The sequence below is a fragment of the Salvelinus fontinalis genome, chromosome 29, assembly GCF_029448725.1.
Source record: "Salvelinus fontinalis isolate EN_2023a chromosome 29, ASM2944872v1, whole genome shotgun sequence".
In the NCBI taxonomy this organism is placed as follows: Eukaryota; Metazoa; Chordata; class Actinopteri; order Salmoniformes; family Salmonidae; genus Salvelinus; species Salvelinus fontinalis.
Genome location: NC_074693.1, coordinates 15,839,710 through 15,864,428, shown reverse-complemented (window position 1 = coordinate 15,864,428; position 24,719 = coordinate 15,839,710). Strand labels below are relative to the sequence as shown.

Genomic DNA, 24,719 nt, shown 5'->3' with positions numbered 1-24,719 from the left:
TTAAGTATTCAGACCCTTCGCTATGAGACTCAAAATTTATCATCCTTGAGATGTTTCTACAACTTGATTGGAGTCCTCCTGCGGTAAATTCAATTGATTGGACATGATTTGGAAAGGCACACACCTGTCTACATAAGGTCCCAAAGTTGACAGTGCATGTCAGAGCACAAAAACCTGCTTTCGCTTTGTCATTACGAGGTATTATGTGTAGATCGATGAGGACAATGTTTTATTTAATCCATTTTAGAATAAAGCTGTAACGTAACAAAATGTGGAAAAAGTCAAGGGTACTTTCTGAATGCACTGTATTGACCTATAGAGAGAATCAGCAAACTCACCCAGTAAAAGGACAAGTCAACAAATAAGATACAAGATAACAAAAATACACACAGGCCAATTCCAATAAATTATGCATATTAACCTATAGACTAATAAACATGATGGTCAAATGTATTTCCATCGACTGGCATTTCCATCAAATAATAAAAAGCATTCTTTGGGGATTTCTTTTGTCGGGTCATTTTGGCCGGCAACAGTTTTATTCATCTGCTTTTCATATCATTTTTTGGGGCCAAAAGTCGGTAAATGGCGGCTAACGGAAACCCTGACTTCCAGCCATGATGGTGACTTCAAATGCAGACATTATTTATCTGATTCACACAAAAGCTGACTCTTTAAATATACATGTGTTAAATAAATGTCTCTGGAAGTCCTCCTTACCTGTAAAAGTGCGACGCCCACAAAGACCCCGGCTACAATGATCAGGTTGTCCTGAAGCCACCTCTCAAACTGGCCCACGCAGCCCTTTGTGTAGATGTACTTCTGCTGGTCCAACTCCTGGGAGGGGGAATTGGATACATGTTTTAAATACAGTGTTTTCTCCAACCACCAGTTTGGAGAAAAACCTTTTTAACTTTGAGTTAGCCAAACCAGACCAAACCAAGCCAAACCAGACCAGACCAGACCAAACCAAGCCAAACCAGACCAAACCAAGCCAAACCAGACCAGACCAAACCAGAACAAACCAAGCCAAACCAGACCAAACCAAACCAAGCCAAACCAAACCAAACCAAGCCAAACCAAACAAGACCACTGGCCATTGACTACGACTCATAGAACACGAAGGATAACAAATACCAGATGTCTCCCAATTGGCACCCTGTTTCCTATGGGACCTAGTTGAAAGAAGTGCACTATAAAAGGGAATAGGGTGCCATTTGGTTACTGGTTTCTCCTTTTCCTTCCCTTTTCATGTATTTTTGGTATGGGGCGGCAGGTAGCCTAGTGGTTAGAGCGTTTGGCCAGTAACTAAAAGGTTACTGGATCGAATCCCCGAGCTGACAAGGTAAAACTCTGTCGTTTTACCCCTGAACAAGGGGGTAGGCCGTCATTGTAAATAAGAATTTGTTCTTAACTGACTTGCTTAGTTGAATAAAAGGTTAAATAAAAACGTGTCAATTTTGTTTAAATGTATGTTACTGTTGTCCCCGGGTGGCGCAGTGGTCTAAGCTTCTGGGTTCGAGCCCAGGCTCTGCCGCAGCCGGCCGTGAGCGGGAGGCTCATGGGGCGACGCACAATTGGCCCAGCGTCGTCCGGGTTAGGGAGGGTTTGGCCGGCAGGGATATCCTTGTCTCATCGCGCACTAGCGACTCCTGTGGCGGGCTGGGCGCAGTGCACGCTGACACCGTTGACCAGGTGTACGGCGCTTCCTCCGACACGTTGGTGCGGCTGGCTTCCGGGTTGGATGTGCGCTGTGTCAAGAAGCAGTGCGGCTTGGTTGGGTTGTGTTTCGGAGGACGCATGGCTCTCGACCTTCGCCTCTCCAGAGTCCGTACGGGAGTTGTAGCGATGAGACAAGATAGTAACTACTACCGATTGGATACGATGAAAATTGGGGAGAAAAGGGGGTAAAAAAATGTGTAATAAATAAATGTATGTTACTGTTGTCTTAGGCCTATAAAGCCCAGTGTAAAACAAAAAGGGGACGCTACAATTCTGTTAATACACTTGTTTACATGGATATGCTTCTTAATAAAACCTATTTGAAACAAGCTGTTACACTTTGTTTTTATCATGACATTTCATTATTATTACTCAGGTTATAACAAATTAAGAAATGCCAGGTTGGAGAGGATCTATCGCATTTTTCTACAGACATAATATTAGCGCATAACAGAGTAAAGATATATGCCTAATTTGTCCTTGTCCTTTGGCTTTTACGCCGTAATGAGAGAAGTACTGTAGCCAAAAGATACTGAAAACAGGCCTTTTAACCAGATTAAATCATGACATGAACATATGATTCTTATTAGAGAGAGTCCAGACAGCCTACTTTAGGAAACCTTGTGAATGGACAAATGGGCCTATAAAGAGAATCAGCGAACTCTCACACACCACAACCCCTGCAAAAGTTCCAGTCTGTGTGTGTGCTGCTAGAACATCTAGCGGTTTAGCCTCTGGAACATCTAGCGGTTTAGCCTCTGGAACATCTAGCGGTTTAGCTGCTGGAACATCTAGCGGTTTAGCCTCTGGAACATTTAGCGGTTTAGCCTCTGGAACATCTAGCGGTTTAGCCTCTGGAACATCTAGCGGTTTAGCTGCTGGAACATTTAGCGGTTTAGCCTCTGGAACATCTAGCGGTTTAGCTTCCGGAACATCTCGCGGTTTAGCTTCCGGAACATCTAGCGGTTTAGCTTCCGGAACATCTAGCGGTTTAGCTTCCGGAACATCTAGCGGTTTAGCCTCCGGAACATCTAGCGGTTTAGCTTCCGGAACATCTAGCGGTTTAGCTTCCGGAACATCTAGCGGTTTAGCTGCTGGAACATCTAGCGTTTTAGCTTCCGGAACATCTCGCGGTTTAGCTTCCGGAACATCTAGCGGTTTAGCTGCTGGAACATCTAGCGGTTTAGCTGCTGGAACATCTAGCGGTTTAGTTGCTGGAACATCTAGCGGTTTAGCCTCTGGAACATCTAGCGGTTTAGCTTCCGGAACATCTAGCGGTTTAGCTGCTGGAACATCTAGCGGTTTAGCCTCCGGAACATCTAGCGGTTTAGCTGCTGGAACATCTAGCGGTTTAGCCTCCGGAACATCTAGCGGTTTAGCTGCTGGAACATCTAGCGGTTTAGCTGCTGGAACATCTAGCGTTTTAGCTTCCGGAACATCTCGCGGTTTAGCCTCTGGAACATCTAGCGGTTTAGCTGCTGGAACATCTCGCGGTTTAGCTTGCGGAACATCAAACGACAGTTGGAAAGAGGAGGACATGTTGACAGTTTAAATCGAGAGACTAACTTAGATTCTAATGCAAATAGCTAAATTATCTAAGGAACTATTTTAAGTATAAAAAAATATTATGGTCAGGCACAAAACTACCTTCATACTTCCATACCGCTAGTCACAGTCACTCGCTGTCATTTTTGTAACAACGCGCAGCAAGTCTGAGCCCGGCCTGGTACAAATCAATTGAGGTCAGACTCCCTCTAGTCATATGTGTGTGTCTAAATTGTTTCATCAAACAGTTCGCTTAAAGCATCAGATGGCTGTGACTATATACGGAGAAAGAACAGACGACTCTCGGTCGACCGTGATTTTGGTTGGTCGGGGACAGCACTAGTGTGTGTGCACTGTGGATGAAGCTCTGTGTGTGTGTGTGTGTGTGTGTACACTGTGGATGAAGCTCTGTGTGTGTGTGTGTGTGTAAGTGTGTGTGTGTATGTGTGTGTGTGTGTGTGTGTGTTAGTGTGTGTGTGTGTGTGTGTGTGTGTGTGTGTGTGTGTGTGTGTGTGTGTGTACACTGTGGATGAAGCTGTGTGTGTGTGTGTGTGTACACTGTGGATGAAGCTGTGTGTGTGTGTACACTGTGGATGAAGCTGTGTGTGTGTGTACACTGTGGATGAAGCTGTGTGTGTGTGTGTGTGTGTGTGTGTGTGTGTGTGTGTGTGTGTACACCGTGGATGAAGCTGTGTGTGTGTGTACACTGTGGATGAAGCTGTGTGTGTGTGTTTACTGTGGATGAAGCTGTGTGTGTGTGTTTACTGTGGATGAAGCTGTGTGTCTGTGTTTACACTGGATGAAGCTGTGTGTGTGTGTTTACACTGGATGAAGCTGTGTGTGTGTGTTTACACTGTGGATGAAGCTGTGTGTGTGTGTTTACACTGTGGATGAAGCTGTGTGTGTGTGTTTAAACTGTGGATGAAGCTGTGTGTGTGTGTTTACACTGTGGATGAAGCTGTGTGTGTGTGTTTACACTGTGGATGAAGCTGTGTGTGTGTGTGTTTACACTGTGGATGAAGCTGTGTGTGTGTGTGTTTACGCTGTGGATGAAGCTGTGTGTGTGTGTGTTTACGCTGTGGATGAAGCTGTGTGTGTGTGTTTGCGCTGTGGATGAAGCTGTGTGTGTGTGTGTTTACGCTGTGGATGAAGCTGTGTGTGTGTGTGTTTACGCTGTGGATGAAGCTGTGTGTGTGTGTGTTTACGCTGTGGATGAAGCTGTGTGTGTGTGTGTTTACGCTGTGGATGAAGCTGTGTGTGTGTGTGTTTACGCTGTGGATGAAGCTGTGTGTGTGTGTGTTTACGCTGTGGATGAAGCTGTGTGTGTGTGTGTGTGTGTGTGTGTGTGTGTTTACACTGTGGATGAAGCTGTGTGTGTGTGTGTGTGTGTGTGTGTTTACACTGTGGATGAAGCTGTGTGTGTGTGTGTGTTTACACTGTGGATGAAGCTGTGTGTGTGTGTGTGTTTACACTGTGGATGAAGCTGTGTGTGTGTGTGTGTTTACACTGTGGATGAAGCTGTGTGTGTGTGTGTGTTTACACTGTGGATGAAGCTGTGTGTGTGTGTGTTTACACTGTGGATGAAGCTGTGTGTGTGTGTGTGTTTACACTGTGGATGAAGCTGTGTGTGTGTGTGTGTTTACACTGTGGATGAAGCTGTGTGTGTGTGTGTGTTTACACTGTGGATGAAGCTGTGTGTGTGTGTGTGTGTTTACACTGTGGATGAAGCTGTGTGTGTGTGTGTGTGTTTACACTGTGGATGAAGCTGTGTGTGTGTGTGTTTACACTGTGGATGAAGCTGTGTGTGTGTGTGTGTTTACACTGTGGATGAAGCTGTGTGTGTGTGTGTGTTTACACTGTGGATGAAGCTGTGTGTGTGTGTGTGTTTACACTGTGGATGAAGCTGTGTGTGTGTGTGTGTTTACACTGTGGATGAAGCTGTGTGTGTGTGTGTGTTTACACTGTGGATGAAGCTGTGTGTGTGTGTGTGTTTACACTGTGGATGAAGCTGTGTGTGTGTGTGTGTTTACACCGTGGATGAAGCTGTGTGTGTGTGTGTGTTTACACCGTGGATGAAGCTGTGTGTGTGTGTTTGTTTACACCGTGGATGAAGCTGTGTGTGTGTGTGTGTTTACACCGTGGATGAAGCTGTGTGTGTGTGTGTTTACACTGTGGATGAAGCTGTGTGTGTGTGTTTACACTGTGGATGAAGCTGTGTGTGTGTGTTTACACTGTGGATGAAGCTGTGTGTGTGTGTTTACACTGTGGATGAAGCTGTGTGTGTGTGTTTACACTGTGGATGAAGCTGTGTGTGTGTGTTTACACTGTGGATGAAGCTGTGTGTGTGTGTTTACACTGTGGATGAAGCTGTGTGTGTGTGTTTACACTGTGGATGAAGCTGTGTGTGTGTGTTTACACTGTGGATGAAGCTGTGTGTGTGTGTTTACACTGTGGATGAAGCTGTGTGTGTGTGTTTACACTGTGGATGAAGCTGTGTGTGTGTGTTTACACTGTGGATGAAGCTGTGTGTGTGTGTTTACACTGTGGATGAAGCTGTGTGTGTGTGTTTACACTGTGGATGAAGCTGTGTGTGTGTGTGTGTTTACACTGTGGATGAAGCTGTGTGTGTGTGTGTGTTTACACTGTGGATGAAGCTGTGTGTGTGTGTGTGTTTACACTGTGGATGAAGCTGTGTGTGTGTGTGTGTTTACACTGTGGATGAAGCTGTGTGTGTGTGTGTGTTTACACTGTGGATGAAGCTGTGTGTGTGTGTGTGTTTACACTGTGGATGAAGCTGTGTGTGTGTGTGTGTGTTTACACTGTGGATGAAGCTGTGTGTGTGTGTGTGTTTACACTGTGGATGAAGCTGTGTGTGTGTGTGTGTGTGTGTTTACACTGTGGATGAAGCTGTGTGTGTGTGTGTGTGTTTACGCTGTGGATGAAGCTGTGTGTCTGTGTTTACACTGTGGATGAAGCTGTGTGTGTGTGTTTACACTGTGGATGAAGCTGTGTGTGTGTGTTTACACTGTGGATGAAGCTGTGTGTGTGTGTTTACACTGTGGATGAAGCTGTGTGTGTTTAAACTGTGGATGAAGCTGTGTGTGTTTACACTGTGGATGAAGCTGTGTGTGTTTACACTGTGGATGAAGCTGTGTGTGTGTGTTTACACTGTGGATGAAGCTGTGTGTGTGTGTTTACACTGTGGATGAAGCTGTGTGTGTGTGTTTACACTGTGGATGAAGCTGTGTGTGTGTGTTTACACTGTGGATGAAGCTGTGTGTGTGTGTGTGTTTACACTGTGGATGAAGCTGTGTGTGTGTGTGTTTACACTGTGGATGAAGCTGTGTGTGTGTGTGTTTACACTGTGGATGAAGCTGTGTGTGTGTGTGTTTACACTGTGGATGAAGCTGTGTGTGTTTACACTGTGGATGAAGCTGTGTGTGTTTACACTGTGGATGAAGCTGTGTGTGTGTGTTTACACTGTGGATGAAGCTGTGTGTGTGTGTTTACACTGTGGATGAAGCTGTGTGTGTGTGTTTACACTGTGGATGAAGCTGTGTGTGTGTGTTTACACTGTGGATGAAGCTGTGTGTGTGTGTGTTTACACTGTGGATGAAGCTGTGTGTGTGTGTGTTTACACTGTGGATGAAGCTGTGTGTGTGTGTGTTTACACTGTGGATGAAGCTGTGTGTGTGTGTGTGTTTACACTGTGGATGAAGCTGTGTGTGTGTGTGTGTTTACACTGTGGATGAAGCTGTGTGTGTGTGTGTGTTTACACTGTGGATGAAGCTGTGTGTGTGTGTGTGTGTTTACACTGTGGATGATGCTGTGTGTGTGTGTGTGTTTACACTGTGGATGAAGCTGTGTGTGTGTGTGTGTTTACACTGTGGATGAAGCTGTGTGTGTGTGTGTGTTTACACTGTGGATGAAGCTGTGTGTGTGTGTGTTTACACTGTGGATGAAGCTGTGTGTGTGTGTGTTTACACTGTGGATGAAGCTGTGTGTGTGTGTTTACACTGTGGATGAAGCTGTGTGTGTGTGTTTACACTGTGGATGAAGCTGTGTGTGTGTGTGTTCACACTGTGGATGAAGCTGTGTGTGTGTGTGTGTGTGTGTTTACACTGTGGATGAAGCTGTGTGTGTGTGTGTGTGTGTGTTTACACTGTGGATGAAGCTGTGTGTGTGTGTGTGTTTACGCTGTGGATGAAGCTGTGTGTGTGTGTTTACACTGTGGATGAAGTTGTGTGTGTGTGTGTGTGTGTTTACACTGTGGATGAAGCTGTGTGTCTGTGTTTACACTGTGGATGAAGCTGTGTGTGTGTGTTTACACTGTGGATGAAGCTGTGTGTGTTTACACTGTGGATGAAGCTGTGTGTGTTTACACTGTGGATGAAGCTGTGTGTGTTTACACTGTGGATGAAGCTGTGTGTGTGTGTGTGTGTGTGTGTGTGTGTGTGTTTACACTGTGGATGAAGCTGTGTGTGTGTGTGTTTACACTGTGGATGAAGCGGGGTGTGTGTGTGTTTACACTGTGGATGAAGCTGTGTGTGTGTTTACACTGTGGATGAAGCTGTGTGTGTTTACACTGTGGATGAAGCTGTGTGGGTTTACACTGTGGATGAAGCTGTGTGTGTTTACACTGTGGATGAAGCTGTGTGTGTTTACACTGTGGATGAAGCTGTGTGTGTGTGTGTTTACACTGTGGATGAAGCTGTGTGTGTGTGTTTACACTGTGGATGAAGCTGTGTGTGTGTGTTTACACTGTGGATGAAGCTGTGTGTGTGTGTGTGTTTACACTGTGGATGAAGCTGTGTGTGTGTGTGTGTTTACACTGTGGATGAAGCTGTGTGTGTGTGTGTGTGTTTACACTGTGGATGAAGCTGTGTGTGTGTGTGTGTGTTTACACTGTGGATGAAGCTGTGTGTGTGTGTGTGTTTACACTGTGGATGAAGCTGTGTGTGTGTGTGTTTACACTGTGGATGAAGCTGTGTGTGTGTGTTTACACTGTGGATGAAGCTGTGTGTTTGTGTGTTTACACTGTGGATGAAGCTGTGTGTGTGTGTGTTCCAAAGCTAAAACCTGGAAACCAACTCTCCACCAATGGGAGGTAAAGGAATTCCTGGGCGTCCAATGAAATGTTTCCGATGGTGAAAGTGAACTTACCCAAGAGCAAATTCCATTTCAGTTTGTGTTTACTTTCTTGATCTCTGCTATTCTCTTGCTCCCCCTCCCCGAAACACTCCACAAACAAAGTACAGCTCACAGCTTGTTTCAATAGATTTTCACAGCAAAGCCTACAAACCTTGGAAAACTATCAAATGGGGAGGGGATTCGCTACATAACAGTACGCATAGCAACAGTACGTATAGCAACAGTCCACATAGCAACAGTACGCATAGCAACAGTGCTCTGGTTGAGAGCTGTATGAGTGCACACACCCAACCCTACCCACACCCCCACACACCCACACACACTAGGGAGGCATAACCCACTGAATCCCCAATTATAGAGCGTAGTGCTGTGAGGCTTCCCAGGAGAGCGTAGTGCTGTGAGGCATCCCAGGAGAGCGTAGTGCTGTGAGGCTTCCCAGGGCTATAACTGGAGTCTAATCAGCACTGTTAGAGAAACACACTGTTATTAAGGAAGAGAGGAGGACAGAGGAGAGGAGCCTGAACGCTAGCTAGCTAGGAAGAGAGGAGGACAGAGGAGAGGAGCCTGAACGCTAGCTAGCTAGGAAGAGAGGAGGACAGAGGAGAGGAGCCTGAACGCTAGCTAGCTGGGAAGAGAGGAGGACAGAGGAGAGGAGCCTGAACGCTAGCTAGCTGGGAAGAGATGAGGACAGAGGAGAGGAGCCTGAACGCTAGCTAGCTGGGAAGAGAGGAGGACAGAGGAGAGGAGCCTGAACGCTAGCTAGCTAGGAAGAGAGGAGGAGAGGAGCCTGAACGCTAGCTAGCTAGGAAGAGAGGAGGACAGGAGAGGAGCCTGAACGCTAGCTAGCTAGGAAGAGAGGAGGAGAGGAGCCTGAACGCTAGCTAGCTAGGAAGAGAGGAGTACAGAGCAGAGGAGCCTGAACGCTAGCTAGCTAGGAAGAGATGAGGACAGAGGAGAGGAGCCTGAACGCTAGCTAGCTAGGAGGAGAGGAGGACAGAGGAGAGGAGCCTGAACGCTAGCTAGCTAGGAATAGAGGAGGACAGAGAAGAGGAGCCTGAACGCTAGCTAGCTAGCTAGGAATAGAGGAGGACAGAGGAGAGGAGCCTGAACGCTAGCTAGCTAGGAAGAGAGGAGGACAGAGGAGAGGCGCCTGAACACTAGCTAGCTAGGAAGAGAGGAGGACAGAGTAGAGGAGCCTGAACACTAGCTAGCTAGGAAGAGAGGACAGAGGAGAGGAGCCTGAACGCTAGCTAGCTAGGAGGAGAGGAGGACAGAGGAGAGGAGCCTGAACGCTAGCTAGCTAGGAATAGAGGAGGACAGAGGAGAGGAGCCTGAACGCTAGCTAGCTAGGAATAGAGGAGGACAGAGGAGAGGAGCCTGAACGCTAGCTAGCTAGCTAGGAAGAGAGGAGGGCAGAGGAGAGGAGCCTGAACGCTAGCTAGCTAGCTAGGAAGAGAGGAGGACAGAGGAGAGGAGCCTGAACGCTAGCTAGCTAGGAAGAGAGGAGGACAGAGGAGAGGAGCCTGAACGCTAGCTAGCTAGGAAGAGAGGAGGACAGAGGAGAGGAGCCTGAACGTTAGCTAGCTAGGAAGAGAGGAGGACAGAGGAGAGGCGCCTGAACACTAGCTAGCTAGGAAGAGAGGAGGACAGAGTAGAGGAGCCTGAACACTAGCTAGCTAGGAAGAGAGGACAGAGGAGAGGAGCCTGAACGCTAGCTAGCTAGCTAGGAAGAGAGGAGGACAGAGGAGAGGAGCCTGAACGTTAGCTAGCTAGGAAGAGAGGACAGAGGAGAGGAGCCTGAACGCTAGCTAGCTAGGAAGAGAGGAGTACAGAGGAGAGGAGCCTGAACGTTAGCTAGCTAGGAAGAGAGGACGACAGAGGAGAGGAGCCTGAACACTAGCTAGCTAGGAAGAGAGGACAGAGGAGAGGAGCCTGAACGCTAGCTAGCTAGGAAGAGAGGACAGAGGAGAGGAGCCTGAACGCTAGCTAGCTACTTAACCCCTAACTACCATGCCTGGCTAGATGTTCAGAGGAAAGGTTGAAATGTCCGCCGCCTCTCTCTCTCTCTCTCTCTCTGGATAACGGCCAGCACGGTTTTAAAGACTGATTGTGTCTGATTGGAAATACACAAGAGAAATACCAACCCCTTGAAGTCTGACGTCGTAGCCACACTGTGTGTTAAGGACGTCTTCCTGAAACGAATGAAAGCAAAACTATTATGAGAATAGAAGAATGTGGGTCTTCCATTAGGGTCTGTAGAATATGTTCATGTGTTAAACTGAATTAAGTCTGAGGTTTGTGCAGTTCTATAGCCCAGTAAGGTATCTTACGGCAGGGTCTTTGACGCAGCAGGAGAAGGGGACGCCACAGCGCTCTCTACTGGGGTTAAACTCCGTGCAGTTGAAGTAGATATTCAGGTTCCAGTCATTAGGACCGTGGGCTCCACAGCACGACCACTAGAACACACACACACACACACACACAGGTATAAGGCTTTATTACATGTTATAAGCATCTTTGAGCCTTTATAAAGTCTTACTACAACCAAGTCTGCTATGATAAAGAGGCTGGCTGTGGTTGGCTTCAGAATTTGTCCAGTTATCCAATCAGGGTTAAGGCACTAGCTGCCAGTACAGTACAGTTAAAGACATGTTGCCTGTACAGTACATTTAAAGGTACGAGACACGTTGCCTGTACAGTACAGTTAAAGGTACGAGACATGTTGCCTGTACAGTACAGTTAAAAGTACGAGACATGTTGCCTGTACAGTACAGTTAAAAGTACGAGACATGCCTCCCGGGTGGCGCAGTGGTCTAGGGCACTGCATCGCAGTGCTAACTGCGCCACCAGAGTCTCTGGGTTCGCCCCCAGGCTCTGTCGCAGCCGGCCGCGACCGGGAGGTCCGTGGGGCGACGCGCAATTGGGCCAGCGCCGTCCGGGTTAGGGAGGGTTTGGCCGGTAGGGATTTCCTTTTCTCATCGCGCTCTAGCGACTCCTGTGGCGGGCTGGGCGCAGTGCGCGCTAACCAAGGGGGGCCAGGTGCATGGTGTTTCCTCCGACACATTGGTGCGGCTGGCTTCCGGGTTGGAGGCGTGCTGTGTTAAGAAGCAGTGCGGCTTGGTTGGGTTGTGCTTCGGAGGATGCATAGCTTTCGACCTTCGTCTCTCCCGAGCCCGTACGGGAGTTGTAGCGATGAGACAAGATAGTAATTACTAGCAATTGGATACCACGAAAATTGGGGTGAAAAGGGGATAAAATTTAAATAAAAAAAATAAAAAAAGTACGAGACATGTTGCCTGTACAGTACAGTTAAAGGTACGAGACATGTCGCCTGTACAGTACAGTTAAAAGTACGAGACATGTCGCCTGTACAGTACAGTTAAAGGTACGAGACATGTTGCCTGTACAGTACAGTTAAAGGTACGAGACATGTTGCCTGTACAGTACAGTTAAAGGTACGAGACATGTTGCCTGTACAGTACAGTTAAAGGTACGAGACATGTTGCCTGTACAGTACAGTTAAAGGTACGAGACATGTCGCCTGTACAGTACAGTTAAAGGTACGAGACATGTTGGGCTCCCGAGTAGCGCAGTGGTCTAAGACACTGCATCTCAGTGCAAGACGCGTCACCGCAGCAGCTGGTTCAAATCCAGGCTGTATCACATCCGGCTGTGATTGGGAGTCCCATAGGGCGGCGCACAATTGGCCCAGCATCGTCCGGGTTTGGCCGGGGAAGGCCGTCATTGCAAATAAGAATTTGTTCTTAACTGACTTGCCTAGTTAAAAATATATATATTTTTTTGTTTCCTGTACAGTCCAGCTAAAAGGTGCAAGACAGCTTCAACCCCCAAGCCAATAAGACTGCTGAACAATTATTCAAATGACCTCCGGACTATTTACATTGACTGAACCCCCCCCCCCCCCCCCCCCCCCCCCCCCCCCATCTGGTTTATTATTCATGCATAGTCACTTCACCCCCACCTACATGTACAAATTATCTCAACTAACCCCCCCCACACACTGACTCGTTACAGATACCCCCTGCATATACGTAGCCTAATTATTGTGTAGACCAATTTTTTTTACTTTAATAAATCTTTTTTTAACTCTTCTTGAACTGCACTGTTGGTTAAGGGCTTGTAAGTAAGCGTTTCACAGTAAGGTCTACACTTGTTGTATTCAGCGTTTTACAGTAAGGTCTACACTTGTTGTATTCGGCGTTTCACAGTAAGGTCTACACTTGTTGTATTCGGCGTTTCACAGTAAGGTCTACACTTGTTGTATTCAGCGTTTTACAGTAAGGTCTACACTTGTTGTATTCGGCGTTTCACAGTAAGGTCTACACTTGTTGTAATCGGCGTTTTACAGTAAGGTCTACACTTGTTGTATTCGGCGTTTCACAGTAAGGTCTACACTTGTTTTATTCAGCGTTTTACAGTAAGGTCTACACTTGTTGTATTCAGCGTTTTACAGTAAGGTCTACACTTGTTGTATTCGGCGTTTTACAGTAAGGTCTACACTTGTTGTATTCGGCGTTTCACAGTAAGGTCTACACTTGTTGTATTCAGCGTTTTACAGTAAGGTCTACACTTGTTGTATTCAGCGTTTTACAGTAAGGTCTACACTTGTTGTATTCTGCGTTTTACAGTAAGGTCTACACTTGTTGTATTCAGAGTTTCACAGTAAGGTCTACATTTGTTGTATTCAGCGTTTTACAGTAAGGTCTACACTTGTTGTATTCAGCGTTTTACAGTAAGGTCTACACTTGTTGTATTCGGCGTTTTACAGTAAGGTCTACACTTGTTGTATTCGGCGCAGGTGACAAATACAGTTTGATTTGACATGTTTCCTGTACAATACAGTTATCAAAAAATATACGCAAAAAGATAAATGGCAGAATAGATTAGACGGCCGCTGTCCCATTAAAGACATCACCACACAACGGACACCCACTGATCCAATTGTTTAATTGACTGGGTTTCACCTATCACTTTTCCTATCACATATCCCTGTGTTGACTCTATAACATCTAGTACTACTGGCATATCCCTGTGTTGACTCTATAACATCTAGTACTACTGACATATCCCTGTGTTGACTCTATAACATCTAGTACTACTGACATATCCCTGTGTTGACTCTATAACATCTAGTACTACTGACATATCCCTGTGTTGACTCTATAACATCTAGTACTACTGACATATCCCTGTGTTCACTATATAACATCTAGTACTACTGACATATTCCTGTGTTGACTCTATAACATCTAGTACTACTCGCATATCCCTGTGTTGACTCTATAACATCTAGTACTACTGACATATCCCTGTGTTGACTATATAACATCTAGTACTACTGACATATCCCTGTGTTGACTATATAACATCTAGTACTACTGACATATCCCTGTGTTGACTATATAACATCTAGTACTACTGACATATCCCTGTGTTGACTCTATAACATCTAGTACTACTGACATATCCCTGTGTTGACTCTATAACATCTAGTACTACTGGCATATCCCTGTGTTCACTATATAACATCTAGTACTACTGGCATATCCCTGTGTGAAGTCTATAACATCTAGTACTACTGACATATCCCTGTGTTGACTCTATAACATCTAGTACTACTGACATATCCCTGTGTTCACTATATAACATCTAGTACTACTGACATATCCCTGTGTGAAGTCTATGAGGTTCTGCAGGTCGATGTCGTCGCGGTAAGCCTTGACGTTGGTGTTGATGAAGAAGTTGAGCTGGTCTTTGATCCAGTCTTTAAACACAAAGGCCAGGATGCCTGCTGTCAGCTCCAAGAAGAAGATCAGGCCCAGGAACACTGAGAACTGGAACACAGAGAGAGAACATCAGAACAGGATGCCTGCTGTCAGCTCCAAGAAGAAGATCAGACCCAGGAACACTGAGAACTGGAACACAGAGAGAGAACATCAGAACAGGATGCCTGCTGTCAGCTCCAAGAAGAAGATCAGACCCAGGAACACTGAGAACTAGAACACAGAGAGAGAACATCAGAACAGGATGCCTGCTGTCAGCTCCAAGAAGAAGATCAGACCCAGGAACACAGAGAACTGGAACACAGAGAGAGAACATTAGAACAGGATGCCTGCTGTCAGCTCCAAGAAGAAGATCAGACCCAGAAAAACAGAACTAGAATATAGAGAGAGAACATTAGAACAGGTGATAAAATATAACATACATACATTTCACCTCTACAGTGCTGTTCTGGCTATGTCTGTAAACTTAAACAGCACATCTATAATACTGTATTAGCTATGTTCTCCCGGAAATAGGTACATTTGTAGACTGACTGACTGGCTGACCCAAGGGCCGACTGACTGGCTGGGAGCAGTGTTGAGATACTCCAGGCCTGACTGACTGACTGACTGGCTGACTGGAAGCAGCGTTGAGAAGCCCCAGGCCTGACTGACTGACTGGAAGCAGTGTTGAGATGCCCCAGGACTGACTGACTGACTGACTGGAAGCAGCGTTGAGATGCCCCAGGCCTGGCTGACTGACTGACTGGAAGCAGCGTTGAGATGCCCCAGGCCTGACTGACTGACTGACTGACTGGCTGACTGGAAGCAGCATTGAGAAGCCCCAGGCCTGACTGACTGGCTGACTGGCTGGAAGCAGTGTTGAGATGCCCCAGGCCTGACTGACTGACTGGCTGGCTGGAAGCAGTGTTGAGATGCCCCAGGCCTGACTGACTGACTGGCTGGCTGACTGGTTGGAAGCAGTGTTGAGAAGCCCCAGGCCTGACTGACTGACTGACTGGAAGCAGCGTTGAGATGCCCCAGGTCTGACTGACTGACTGACTGACTGACTGGCTGGGAGCAGTGTTGAGATACTCCAGGCCTGACTGACTGACTGACTGGCTGACTGGAAGCAGCGTTGAGATGCCCCAGGCCTGACTGACTGGAAGCAGTGTTGAGATGCCCCAGGCCTGACTGACTGGAAGCAGCATTGAGATGCCCCAGGCCTGACTGACTGGAAGCAGTGTTGAGATGCCCCAGGCCTGACTGACTGGAAGCAGTGTTGAGATGCCCCAGGCCTGACTGACTGGAAGCAGTGTTGAGATGCCCCAGGCCTGACTGACTGGAAGCAGTGTTGAGATGCCCCAGGCCTGACTGACTGACTGACTGGAAGCAGCATTGAGATGCCCCAGGCCTGACTGACTGACTGACTGGAAGCAGTGTTGAGATGCCCCAGGCCTGACTGACTGGAAGCAGTGTTGAGATGCCCCAGGCCTGACTGACTGGAAGCAGCATTGAGATGCCCCAGGCCTGACTGACTGGAAGCAGTGTTGAGATGCCCCAGGCCTGACTGACTGGAAGCAGTGTTGAGATGCCCCAGGCCTGACTGACTGGAAGCAGTGTTGAGATGCCCCAGGCCTGACTGACTGGAAGCAGTGTTGAGATGCCCCAGGCCACTTGTGTTTCATCCACTTACTGTAAAAGTTGAGGAAACAGCAGGTTACGTTAATGCATAGAGGGTCATAAAGTCTCTCACAGACCAAAAAGCCACATCAGCTCTGTAGTACTGTAGATCCAGCCAGGAGCCATCACTTCCCTTTCCCCTCTTCTGTAGGCTGGCCAGCCAGGAGCCATCACTTCCCTTTCCCCTCTTCTGTAGGCTGGCCAGCCAGGAGCCATCACTTCCCTTTCCCCTCTTCTGTAGGCTGGCCAGCCAGGAGCCATCACTTCCCTTTCCCCTCTTCTGCAGGCTGGCCAGCCAGGAGCCATCACTTCCCTTTCCCCTCTTCTGTAGGCTGGCCAGCCAGGAGCCATCACTTCCCTTTCCCCTCTTCTGTAGGCTGGCCAGCCAGGAGCCATCACTTCCCTTTCTCCTCTTCTGTAGGCTGGCCAGCCAGGAGCCATCACTTCCCTTTCCCCTCTTCTGTAGGCTGGCCAGCCAGGAGCCATCACTCCCCTTTCCCCTCTTCTGTAGGAGCTCTCTCCTCTGTAGGCTGGCCAGCCAGGAGCCATCACTTCCCTTTCCCCTCTTCTGTAGGAGCTCTCTCCTCTGTAGGCTGGCCAGCCAGGAGCCATCACTTCCCTTTCCCCTCTTCTGTAGGCTGGCCAGCCAGGAGCCATCACTCCCCTTTCCCCTCTTCTGTAGGCTGGCCAGCCAGGAGCCATCACTCCCCTTTCCCCTCTTCTGTAGGAGCTCTCTCCTCTGTAGGCTGGCCAGCCAGGAGCCATCACTCCCCTTTCCCCTCTTCTGTAGGAGCTCTCTCCTCTGTAGGCTGGCCAGCCAGGAGCCATCACTTCCCTTTCCCCTCTTCTGTAGGCTGGCCAGCCAGGAGCCATCACTCCCCTTTCCCCTCTTCTGTAGGAGCTCTCTCCTCTGTAGGCTGGCCAGCCAGGAGCCATCACTCCCCTTTCCCCTCTTCTGTAGGAGCTCTCTCCTCTGTAGGCTGGCCAGCCAGGAGCCATCACTTCCCTTTCCCCTCTTCTGTAGGCTGGCCAGCCAGGAGCCATCACTCCCCTTTCCCCTCTTCTGTAGGAGCTCTCTCCTCTGTAGGCTGGTCAGCCAGGAGCTCTCTCTCCTCTGTAGGCTGGCCAGCCAGGAGCTAACGGACAGAGTAGTGGAGGTAATAGCCAGCTGGCTATGAGGCCCAGTTTGTCTCTGTCACTCAGACTCCATTGTCAAAGTTGAACGTGACGTAACTTCTTCGAATTATGTCATAGTTCCCCTCCCCCAGATATTTAGAGAACATGCTTAGTTTTGTGTACTCAATAATGGATATTTCAGGCTTTTATAAAACGAGTGGTTTATGATTTCCCATCTAGATCAATACCAAAACCTAGGTGTTCATTTACGGTAAGTAGCCAACTGCTATGAATGACCTCAACTTTCAGATTAAACGAAGACAGAGTTATTTTTGTGAATCAAACTAGCATGTCCCTCCCTCCCTCTCCTCTTCCCTCCTCTAAATAATACCTAAATGAAGACCTAAAAGGTGTGAATTACTAAACTGCAAACCCAAAAGGTGTGGATAGCAGAGCAGAAGGTAGAAATGAACCATACGAGGTCCAATATGTTATCGTCCAAGGCACACAGTCTTACCACCCCACAGAGACATTCAACTAAGTACAACTACGTGAGAAAGAAAGAGTTGAACTCTAAGCAGGAATGAAACATATTTAATTCAAACTCACAAATTTGAGCAACGAGGTGTTTTCCCGTAGTGCTCCGATGCAGCCAGCGAATCCCAGGATGAACATGACTCCTCCCACTACGATGAACAGCCACACGGGGTCGAAGCCTCCCAGGTCTGTTATGGACGCCATGTTGGACAGCACCCCCTGGAGGACAGGAGGACCAAGGTGTTATTACAGATGTATAGACAGACAGCACGCTAACCTCCCAGGTCTGTTATGGACACCATGTTGGACAGCACCCCCTGGAGGACAGGAGGACCAAGGTGTTATTACAGATGTATAGACAGACAGCACGCTAACCTCCCAGGTCTGTTATGGACGCCATGTTGGACACCATGTTGGACAGGACACCCTGGAGGACAGGAGGACCACGGGGTCATTACATATATATAGAGGTGTTTTTTGACCACTGAAAGCGTAAGACCCCGAAAGTAAAAAGTAAGAAATGGCGGTGATAGTTCTGTAAGAAAGCAGTGTTGTGCAACGTCATCTTTGGCATGATATAAAAAGCCAACACAACAACAGACCTTACTGTCAGAGAGACGCCAGGCATTCCACTGCCTTTCCCTTCCAGGACAATAAACACAGACAGACAGCCCTCACCCTGCCTCCCCCTCTAACACCCTGCCTCCCCCTCTAACACCCTGCCTCCCCCTCCAGCACCCTACCTCCCCCTCCAGCACCCTGCCTCCCCCTCCAACACCCTGCCTCCCCCTCCAACACCCTGCCTCCAACACTTCCCCCTCCAACACTTCCCCCTCCAACACCTCCCCCTCCAGCGCCCTGCCTCCCCCTCCAACGCCCTGCCTCCCCCTCCAGCGCCCTGCCTCCCCCTCCAGCGCCCTGCCTCCCCCTCCAGCGCCCTGCCTCCCCCTCCAGCGCCCTGCCTCCCCCTCCAGCGCCCTGCCTCCCCCTCCAGCGCCCTGCCTCCCCCTCCTGTACCCTGCCTCCCCCTCCTGTACCCTGCCTCCCCCTCTAGTACCCTGCCTCCCCCTCTAGTACCCTGCCTCCCCCTCTAGTACCCTGCCTCCCCCTCTAGTACCCTGCCTCCCCCTCTAACACTTCCCCCTCTAACACTTCCCCCTCTAACACTTCCCCCTCTAACACTTCCCCCTCTAGTACCCTGCCTCCCCCTCTAGTACCCTGCCTCCCCCTCTAGTACCCTGCCTCCCCCTCTAGTACCCTGCCTCCCCCTCTAACACTTCCCCCTCTAACACTTCCCCCTCTAACACTTCCCCCTCTAACACTTCCCCCTCTAACGCCCTGCCTCCCCCTCTAGTACCCTGCCTCCCCCTCTAGTACCCTGCCTCCCCCTCTAGTGCCCTGCCTCCCCCCTCTAGTGCCCTGCCTCCCCCCTCTAACGCCCTGCCTCCCCCTCTAACGCCCTGCCTCCCCCTCTAACGCCCTGCCTCCCCCTCTAACGCCCTGCCTCCCCCTCTAACGCCCTGCCTCCCCCTCTAACGCCCTGCCTCCCCCTCTAACGCCCTGCCTCCCCCTCTAACGCCCTGCCTCCCCCTCTAACGCCCTGCCTCCCCCTCTAACGCCCTGCCTCCCCCTCTAACGCCCTGCCTCCCCCTCTAACGCCCTGCCTCCCCCTCTAACACCCTGCCTCCCCCTCTAGCACCCTGCCTCCCCCTCTAGCACCCTGCCTCCCCCTCTAGTACCCTGCCTCCCCCTCTAGTACCCTGCCTCCCCCTCTAGTACCCTGCCTCCCCCTCTAACACTTCCCCCTCTAACACTTCCCCCTCTAACACTTCCCCCTCTAACACTTCCCCCTCTAACACTTCCCCCTCTAACACTTCCCCCTCTAACACTTCCCCCTCTAACACTTCCCCCTCTAACACCCTGCCTCCCCCTCTAACACCCTGCCTCCCCCTCTAACACCCTGCCTCCCCCTCTAGCACCCTGCCTCCCCCTCTAGTACCCTGCCTCCCCCTCTAGTACCCTGCCTCCCCCTCTAGTACCCTGCCTCCCCCTCTAGTACCCTGCCTCCCCCTCTAGTACCCTGCCTCCCCCTGTGGCTGGGTACTGGTCAACTTCAGGTGACTTCCTCTCTCACTCAGTCTCTAGCACCCTGCCTCCCCCTCTAGCACCCTGCATCCCCCTGTGGCTGGGTACTGGTCAACTTCAGGTGACTTCCTCTCTCACTCAGTCTCTAGCACCCTGCCTCCCCCTGTGGCTGGGTACTGGTCAACTTCAGGTGACTTCCTCTCTCACTCAGTCTCTAGCAGCCCAATTCACATTCACCCCTGAAGACATCCTTTCCCTTTCCCCTGAATTTATGCTGCAATAGTTTGTGTCACAGGGCAAGGGTCAGTCGGTTATTTCTGGAGTATTTCTCCTGTCTTATCCGGTGTCTTGTGGGAATTTAAGTATGCTCCCTCTCTTTCTCATTCTCTCTTGCTCTTTTTTGGGGGACCTGAGCCCTAGGACCATGCCTCAGGACTACCTGGCCTGACGACTCCTTGCTGTCCCCAGTCCACCTGGTAGTGCTGCTGCTCCAGTTTCAACTGTTCTGCCTGCGGCTATGGAACCATGACCTGTTCACCGGACATGCTACCTTGTCCCGGACCTGCTGTTTCGACTCTCTCTCTCTACCGCACCTGCTGTCTCTAACCCTGAATGATCGGCTATGAAAAGCCAACTGACATTTACTCCTGAGGTGCTGACCTGTTGCACCCTCTACAACCGCTGCAATTATTATTATTTGACCCTGCTGGTCATCTACGAACGTTTGAACATATTGGAAATGTTCTGTTTTAATCTCCAGCAGGTATATCTCTCTGGTCACCCCCAAAGCCAATTCCTCGTTTGGCCGCCTTTCCTTCCAGTTCTCTGCTGCCAATGACTGGAACGAACTGCAAACATCTCTGAAGCTGGACACACTTATCTCCCTCACTAGCTTTAAGCACCAGCTGGCAGAGCAGCTCACAGATTACTGCACCTGTACATAGCCCATCTATAATTTAGCCCAAACAACTACCTCTTCCCCTATTGTATTTATTTATTTATTTTGTTCCTTTGCACCCCATTATTTCTATTTCTACTTTGCACATTCTTCCACTGCAAATCTACCATTCCAGTGTTTTACTTGCTATATTGTATTTACTTCGCCACCAAGACCTTTTTTTTGCCTTCACCTCCCTTATCTCACCTCATTTGCTCATATTGTATATAGACTTATTTTTCTACTGTATTATTGACTGTATGTTTGTTTATTCCATGTGTAACTCTGTGTTGTTGTATGTGTCGAATTGCTATGCTTTATCTTGGCCAGGTCGCAATTGTAAATGAGAACTTGTTCTCAACTGGCCTACCTGGTTAAATAAAGGTGAAATAAATAAAAAATAAAAAGAAGAGAGAGGGGGTGTAGAGAGAGGGGGGGTATAGAGAGAGGGGGGTGTAGAGAGAGGGGGGGTGTAGAGAGAGGGGGGGTGTAGAGAGAGGGGGGGTATAGAGAGAGGGGGGTGTAGAGAGAGGGGGGGTGTAGAGAGAGGGAGAAGAGAGAGGGGGGGTGTAGAGAGAGGGGGGTGAAGAGATGGGGGTGTAGAAAGAGGGGGGTGAAGAGAGAGGGGGGTGAAGAGAGAGGGAGAAGAGAGTCACAGTGCTGGGCTCAAGTCTTGAGCTACTGCTGCCTATTTATCCCTCCAGGCTACCCTGACATCAGTATGTATGTATCCCTCCAGGCTACCCTGACATCAGTATGTATTTATCCCTCCAGGCTACCCTGACATCAGTATGTATTTATCCCTCCAGGCTACCCTGACATCAGTATGTAATTATCCCTCCAGGCTACCCTGACATCAGTATGTATTTATCCCTCCAGGCTACCCTGACATCAGTATGTAATTATCCCTCCAGGCTACCCTGACATCAGTATGTAATTATCCCTCCAGGCTACCCTGACATCAGTATGTATTTATCCCTCCAGGCTACCCTGACATCAGTATGTATGTATCCCTCCAGGCTACCCTGACATCAGTATGTATTTATCCCTCCAGGCTACCCTGACATCAGTATGTATTTATCCCTCCAGGCTACCCTGACATCAGTATGTATTTATCCCTCCAGGCTACCCTGACATCAGTATGTATTTATCCCTCCAGGCTACCCTGACATCAGTATGTATTTATCCCTCCAGGCTACCCTGACATCCAGGCTACCCTGACATCATCATGTATTTATCCCTCCAGGCTACCCTGACATCCAGGCTACCCTGACATCCAGGCTACCCTGACTTCAGTATGTATTTATCCCTCCAGGCTACCCTGACATCAGTATGTATGTATCCCTCCAGGCTACCCTGACATCAGTATGTATTTATCCCTCCAGGCTACCCTGACATCAGTATGTATTTATCCCTCCAGGCTACCCTGACATCAGTATGTATTTATCCCTCCAGGCTACCCTGACATCAGTATGTATTTATCCCTCCAGGCTACCCTGACATCAGTATGTATTTATCCCTCCAGGCTACCCTGACATCAGTATGTATTTATCCCTCCAGGCTACCCTGACATCCAGGCTACCCTGACATCAGTATGTATTTATCCCTCCAGGCTACCCTGACGCAGTATGTATTTATCCCTCCAGGCTACCCTGACATCAGTATGTATGTATCCCTCCAGGCTACCCTGACATCCAGGCTACCCTGACATCAGTATGTATTTATCCCTCCAGGCTACCCTGACGCAGTATGTATTTATCCCTCCAGGCTACCCTGACATCAGTATGTATTTATCCCTCCAGGCTACCCTGACATCAGTATGTATTTATCCCTCCAGGCTACCCTGACATCAGTATGTATTTATCCCTCCAGGCTACCCTGACATCAGTATGTATTTATCCCTCCAGGCTACCCTGACATCAGTATGTAATTATCCCTCCAGGCTACCCTGACATCAGTATGTATTTATCCCTCCAGGCTACCCTGACATCAGTATGTATTTATCCCTCCAGGCTACCCTGACATCCAGGCTACCCTGACATCATCATGTATTTATCCCTCCAGGCTACCCTGACATCCAGGCTACCCTGACATCCAGGCTACCCTGACTTCAGTATGTATTTATCCCTCCAGGCTACCCTGACATCAGTATGTATGTATCCCTCCAGGCTACCCTGACATCAGTATGTATTTATCCCTCCAGGCTACCCTGACATCAGTATGTATTTATCCCTCCAGGCTACCCTGACATCAGTATGTATTTATCCCTCCAGGCTACCCTGACATCAGTATGTAATTATCCCTCCAGGCTACCCTGACATCAGTATGTATTTATCCCTCCAGGCTACCCTGACATCAGTATGTAATTATCCCTCCAGGCTACCCTGACATCAGTATGTAATTATCCCTCCAGGCTACCCTGACATCAGTATGTATTTATCCCTCCAGGCTACCCTGACATCAGTATGTATGTATCCCTCCAGGCTACCCTGACATCAGTATGTATTTATCCCTCCAGGCTACCCTGACATCAGTATGTATTTATCCCTCCAGGCTACCCTGACATCAGTATGTATTTATCCCTCCAGGCTACCCTGACATCAGTATGTATTTATCCCTCCAGGCTACCCTGACATCAGTATGTATTTATCCCTCCAGGCTACCCTGACATCCAGGCTACCCTGACATCATCATGTATTTATCCCTCCAGGCTACCCTGACATCCAGGCTACCCTGACATAGTATGTATGTATCCCTCCAGGCTACCCTGACACAGTATGTATGTATCCCTCCAGGCTACCCTGACATCCAGGCTACCCTGACATCAGTATGTATTTATCCCTCCAGGCTACCCTGACATCAGTATGTATTTATCCCTCCAGGCTACCCTGACATCAGTATGTATTTATCCCTCCAGGCTACCCTGACATCAGTATGTATTTATCCCTCCAGGCTACCCTGACATCAGTATGTATGTATCCCTCCAGGCTACCCTGACATCCAGGCTACCCTGACATCAGTATGTATTTATCCCTCCAGGCTACCCTGACGCAGTATGTATTTATCCCTCCAGGCTACCCTGACATCAGTATGTATTTATCCCTCCAGGCTACCCTGACATCAGTATGTATTTATCCCTCCAGGCTACCCTGACGCAGTATGTATTTATCCCTCCAGGCTACCCTGCCATCAGTATGTATTTATCCCTCCAGGCTACCCTGACATCCAGGCTACCCTGACTTCAGTATGTATTTATCCCTCCAGGCTACCCTGCCATCAGTATGTATTTATCCCTCCAGGCTACCCTGACATCAGTATGTATTTATCCCTCCAGGCTACCCTGACATCAGTATGTATGTATCCCTCCAGGCTACCCTGACATCAGTATGTATTTATCCCTCCAGGCTACCCTGACATCAGTATGTATTTATCCCTCCAGGCTACCCTGACATCAGTATGTATTTATCCCTCCAGGCTACCCTGACATCAGTATGTATTTATCCCTCCAGGCTACCCTGACATCAGTATGTATTTATCCCTCCAGGCTACCCTGACATCAGTATGTATTTATCCCTCCAGGCTACCCTGACATCAGTATGTATTTATCCCTCCAGGCTACCCTGACATCAGTATGTATTTATCCCTCCAGGCTACCCTGACATCCAGGCTACCCTGACATCAGCATGTATTTATCCCTCCAGGCTACCCTGACATCCAGGCTACCCTGACATAGTATGTATGTATCCCTCCAGGCTACCCTGACACAGTATGTATGTATCCCTCCAGGCTACCCTGACATCCAGGCTACCCTGACATCAGTATGTATTTATCCCTCCAGTCTACCCTGACATCAGTATGTATTTATCCCTCCAGGCTACCCTGACATCAGTATGTATTTATCCCTCCAGGCTACCCTGACATCAGTATGTATTTATCCCTCCAGGCTACCCTGACATCAGTATGTATTTATCCCTCCAGGCTACCCTGACATCAGTATGTATTTATCCCTCCAGGCTACCATGACACCCAGGCTAACCTGACACAGTATGTATTTATCCCTCCAGGCTACCCTGACACAGTATGTATGTATCCCTCCAGGCTACCCTGACATCAGTATGTATGTATCCCTCCAGGCTACCCTGACATCCAGGCTACCCTGA

General features: G+C 48.7%; 1 protein-coding gene across 1 annotated transcript in view; it reads right to left on the bottom strand.

The window, feature by feature from the left end:
• Window positions 1-24,719, bottom strand: part of LOC129827479 (tetraspanin-17) — a 48,499-nt gene that overhangs the window by 6,727 nt on the left and 17,053 nt on the right. Inside the window, exons 3-7 of the mRNA XM_055888370.1 lie at window positions 17,610-17,756; window positions 14,103-14,273; window positions 10,749-10,874; window positions 10,563-10,610; window positions 721-837 (exon numbers count right to left, since the gene is read on the bottom strand). Coding sequence (XP_055744345.1) covers window positions 721-837; window positions 10,563-10,610; window positions 10,749-10,874; window positions 14,103-14,273; window positions 17,610-17,756 — 609 coding nt within the window. The remainder of the gene's footprint in view (window positions 1-720; window positions 838-10,562; window positions 10,611-10,748; window positions 10,875-14,102; window positions 14,274-17,609; window positions 17,757-24,719) is intronic.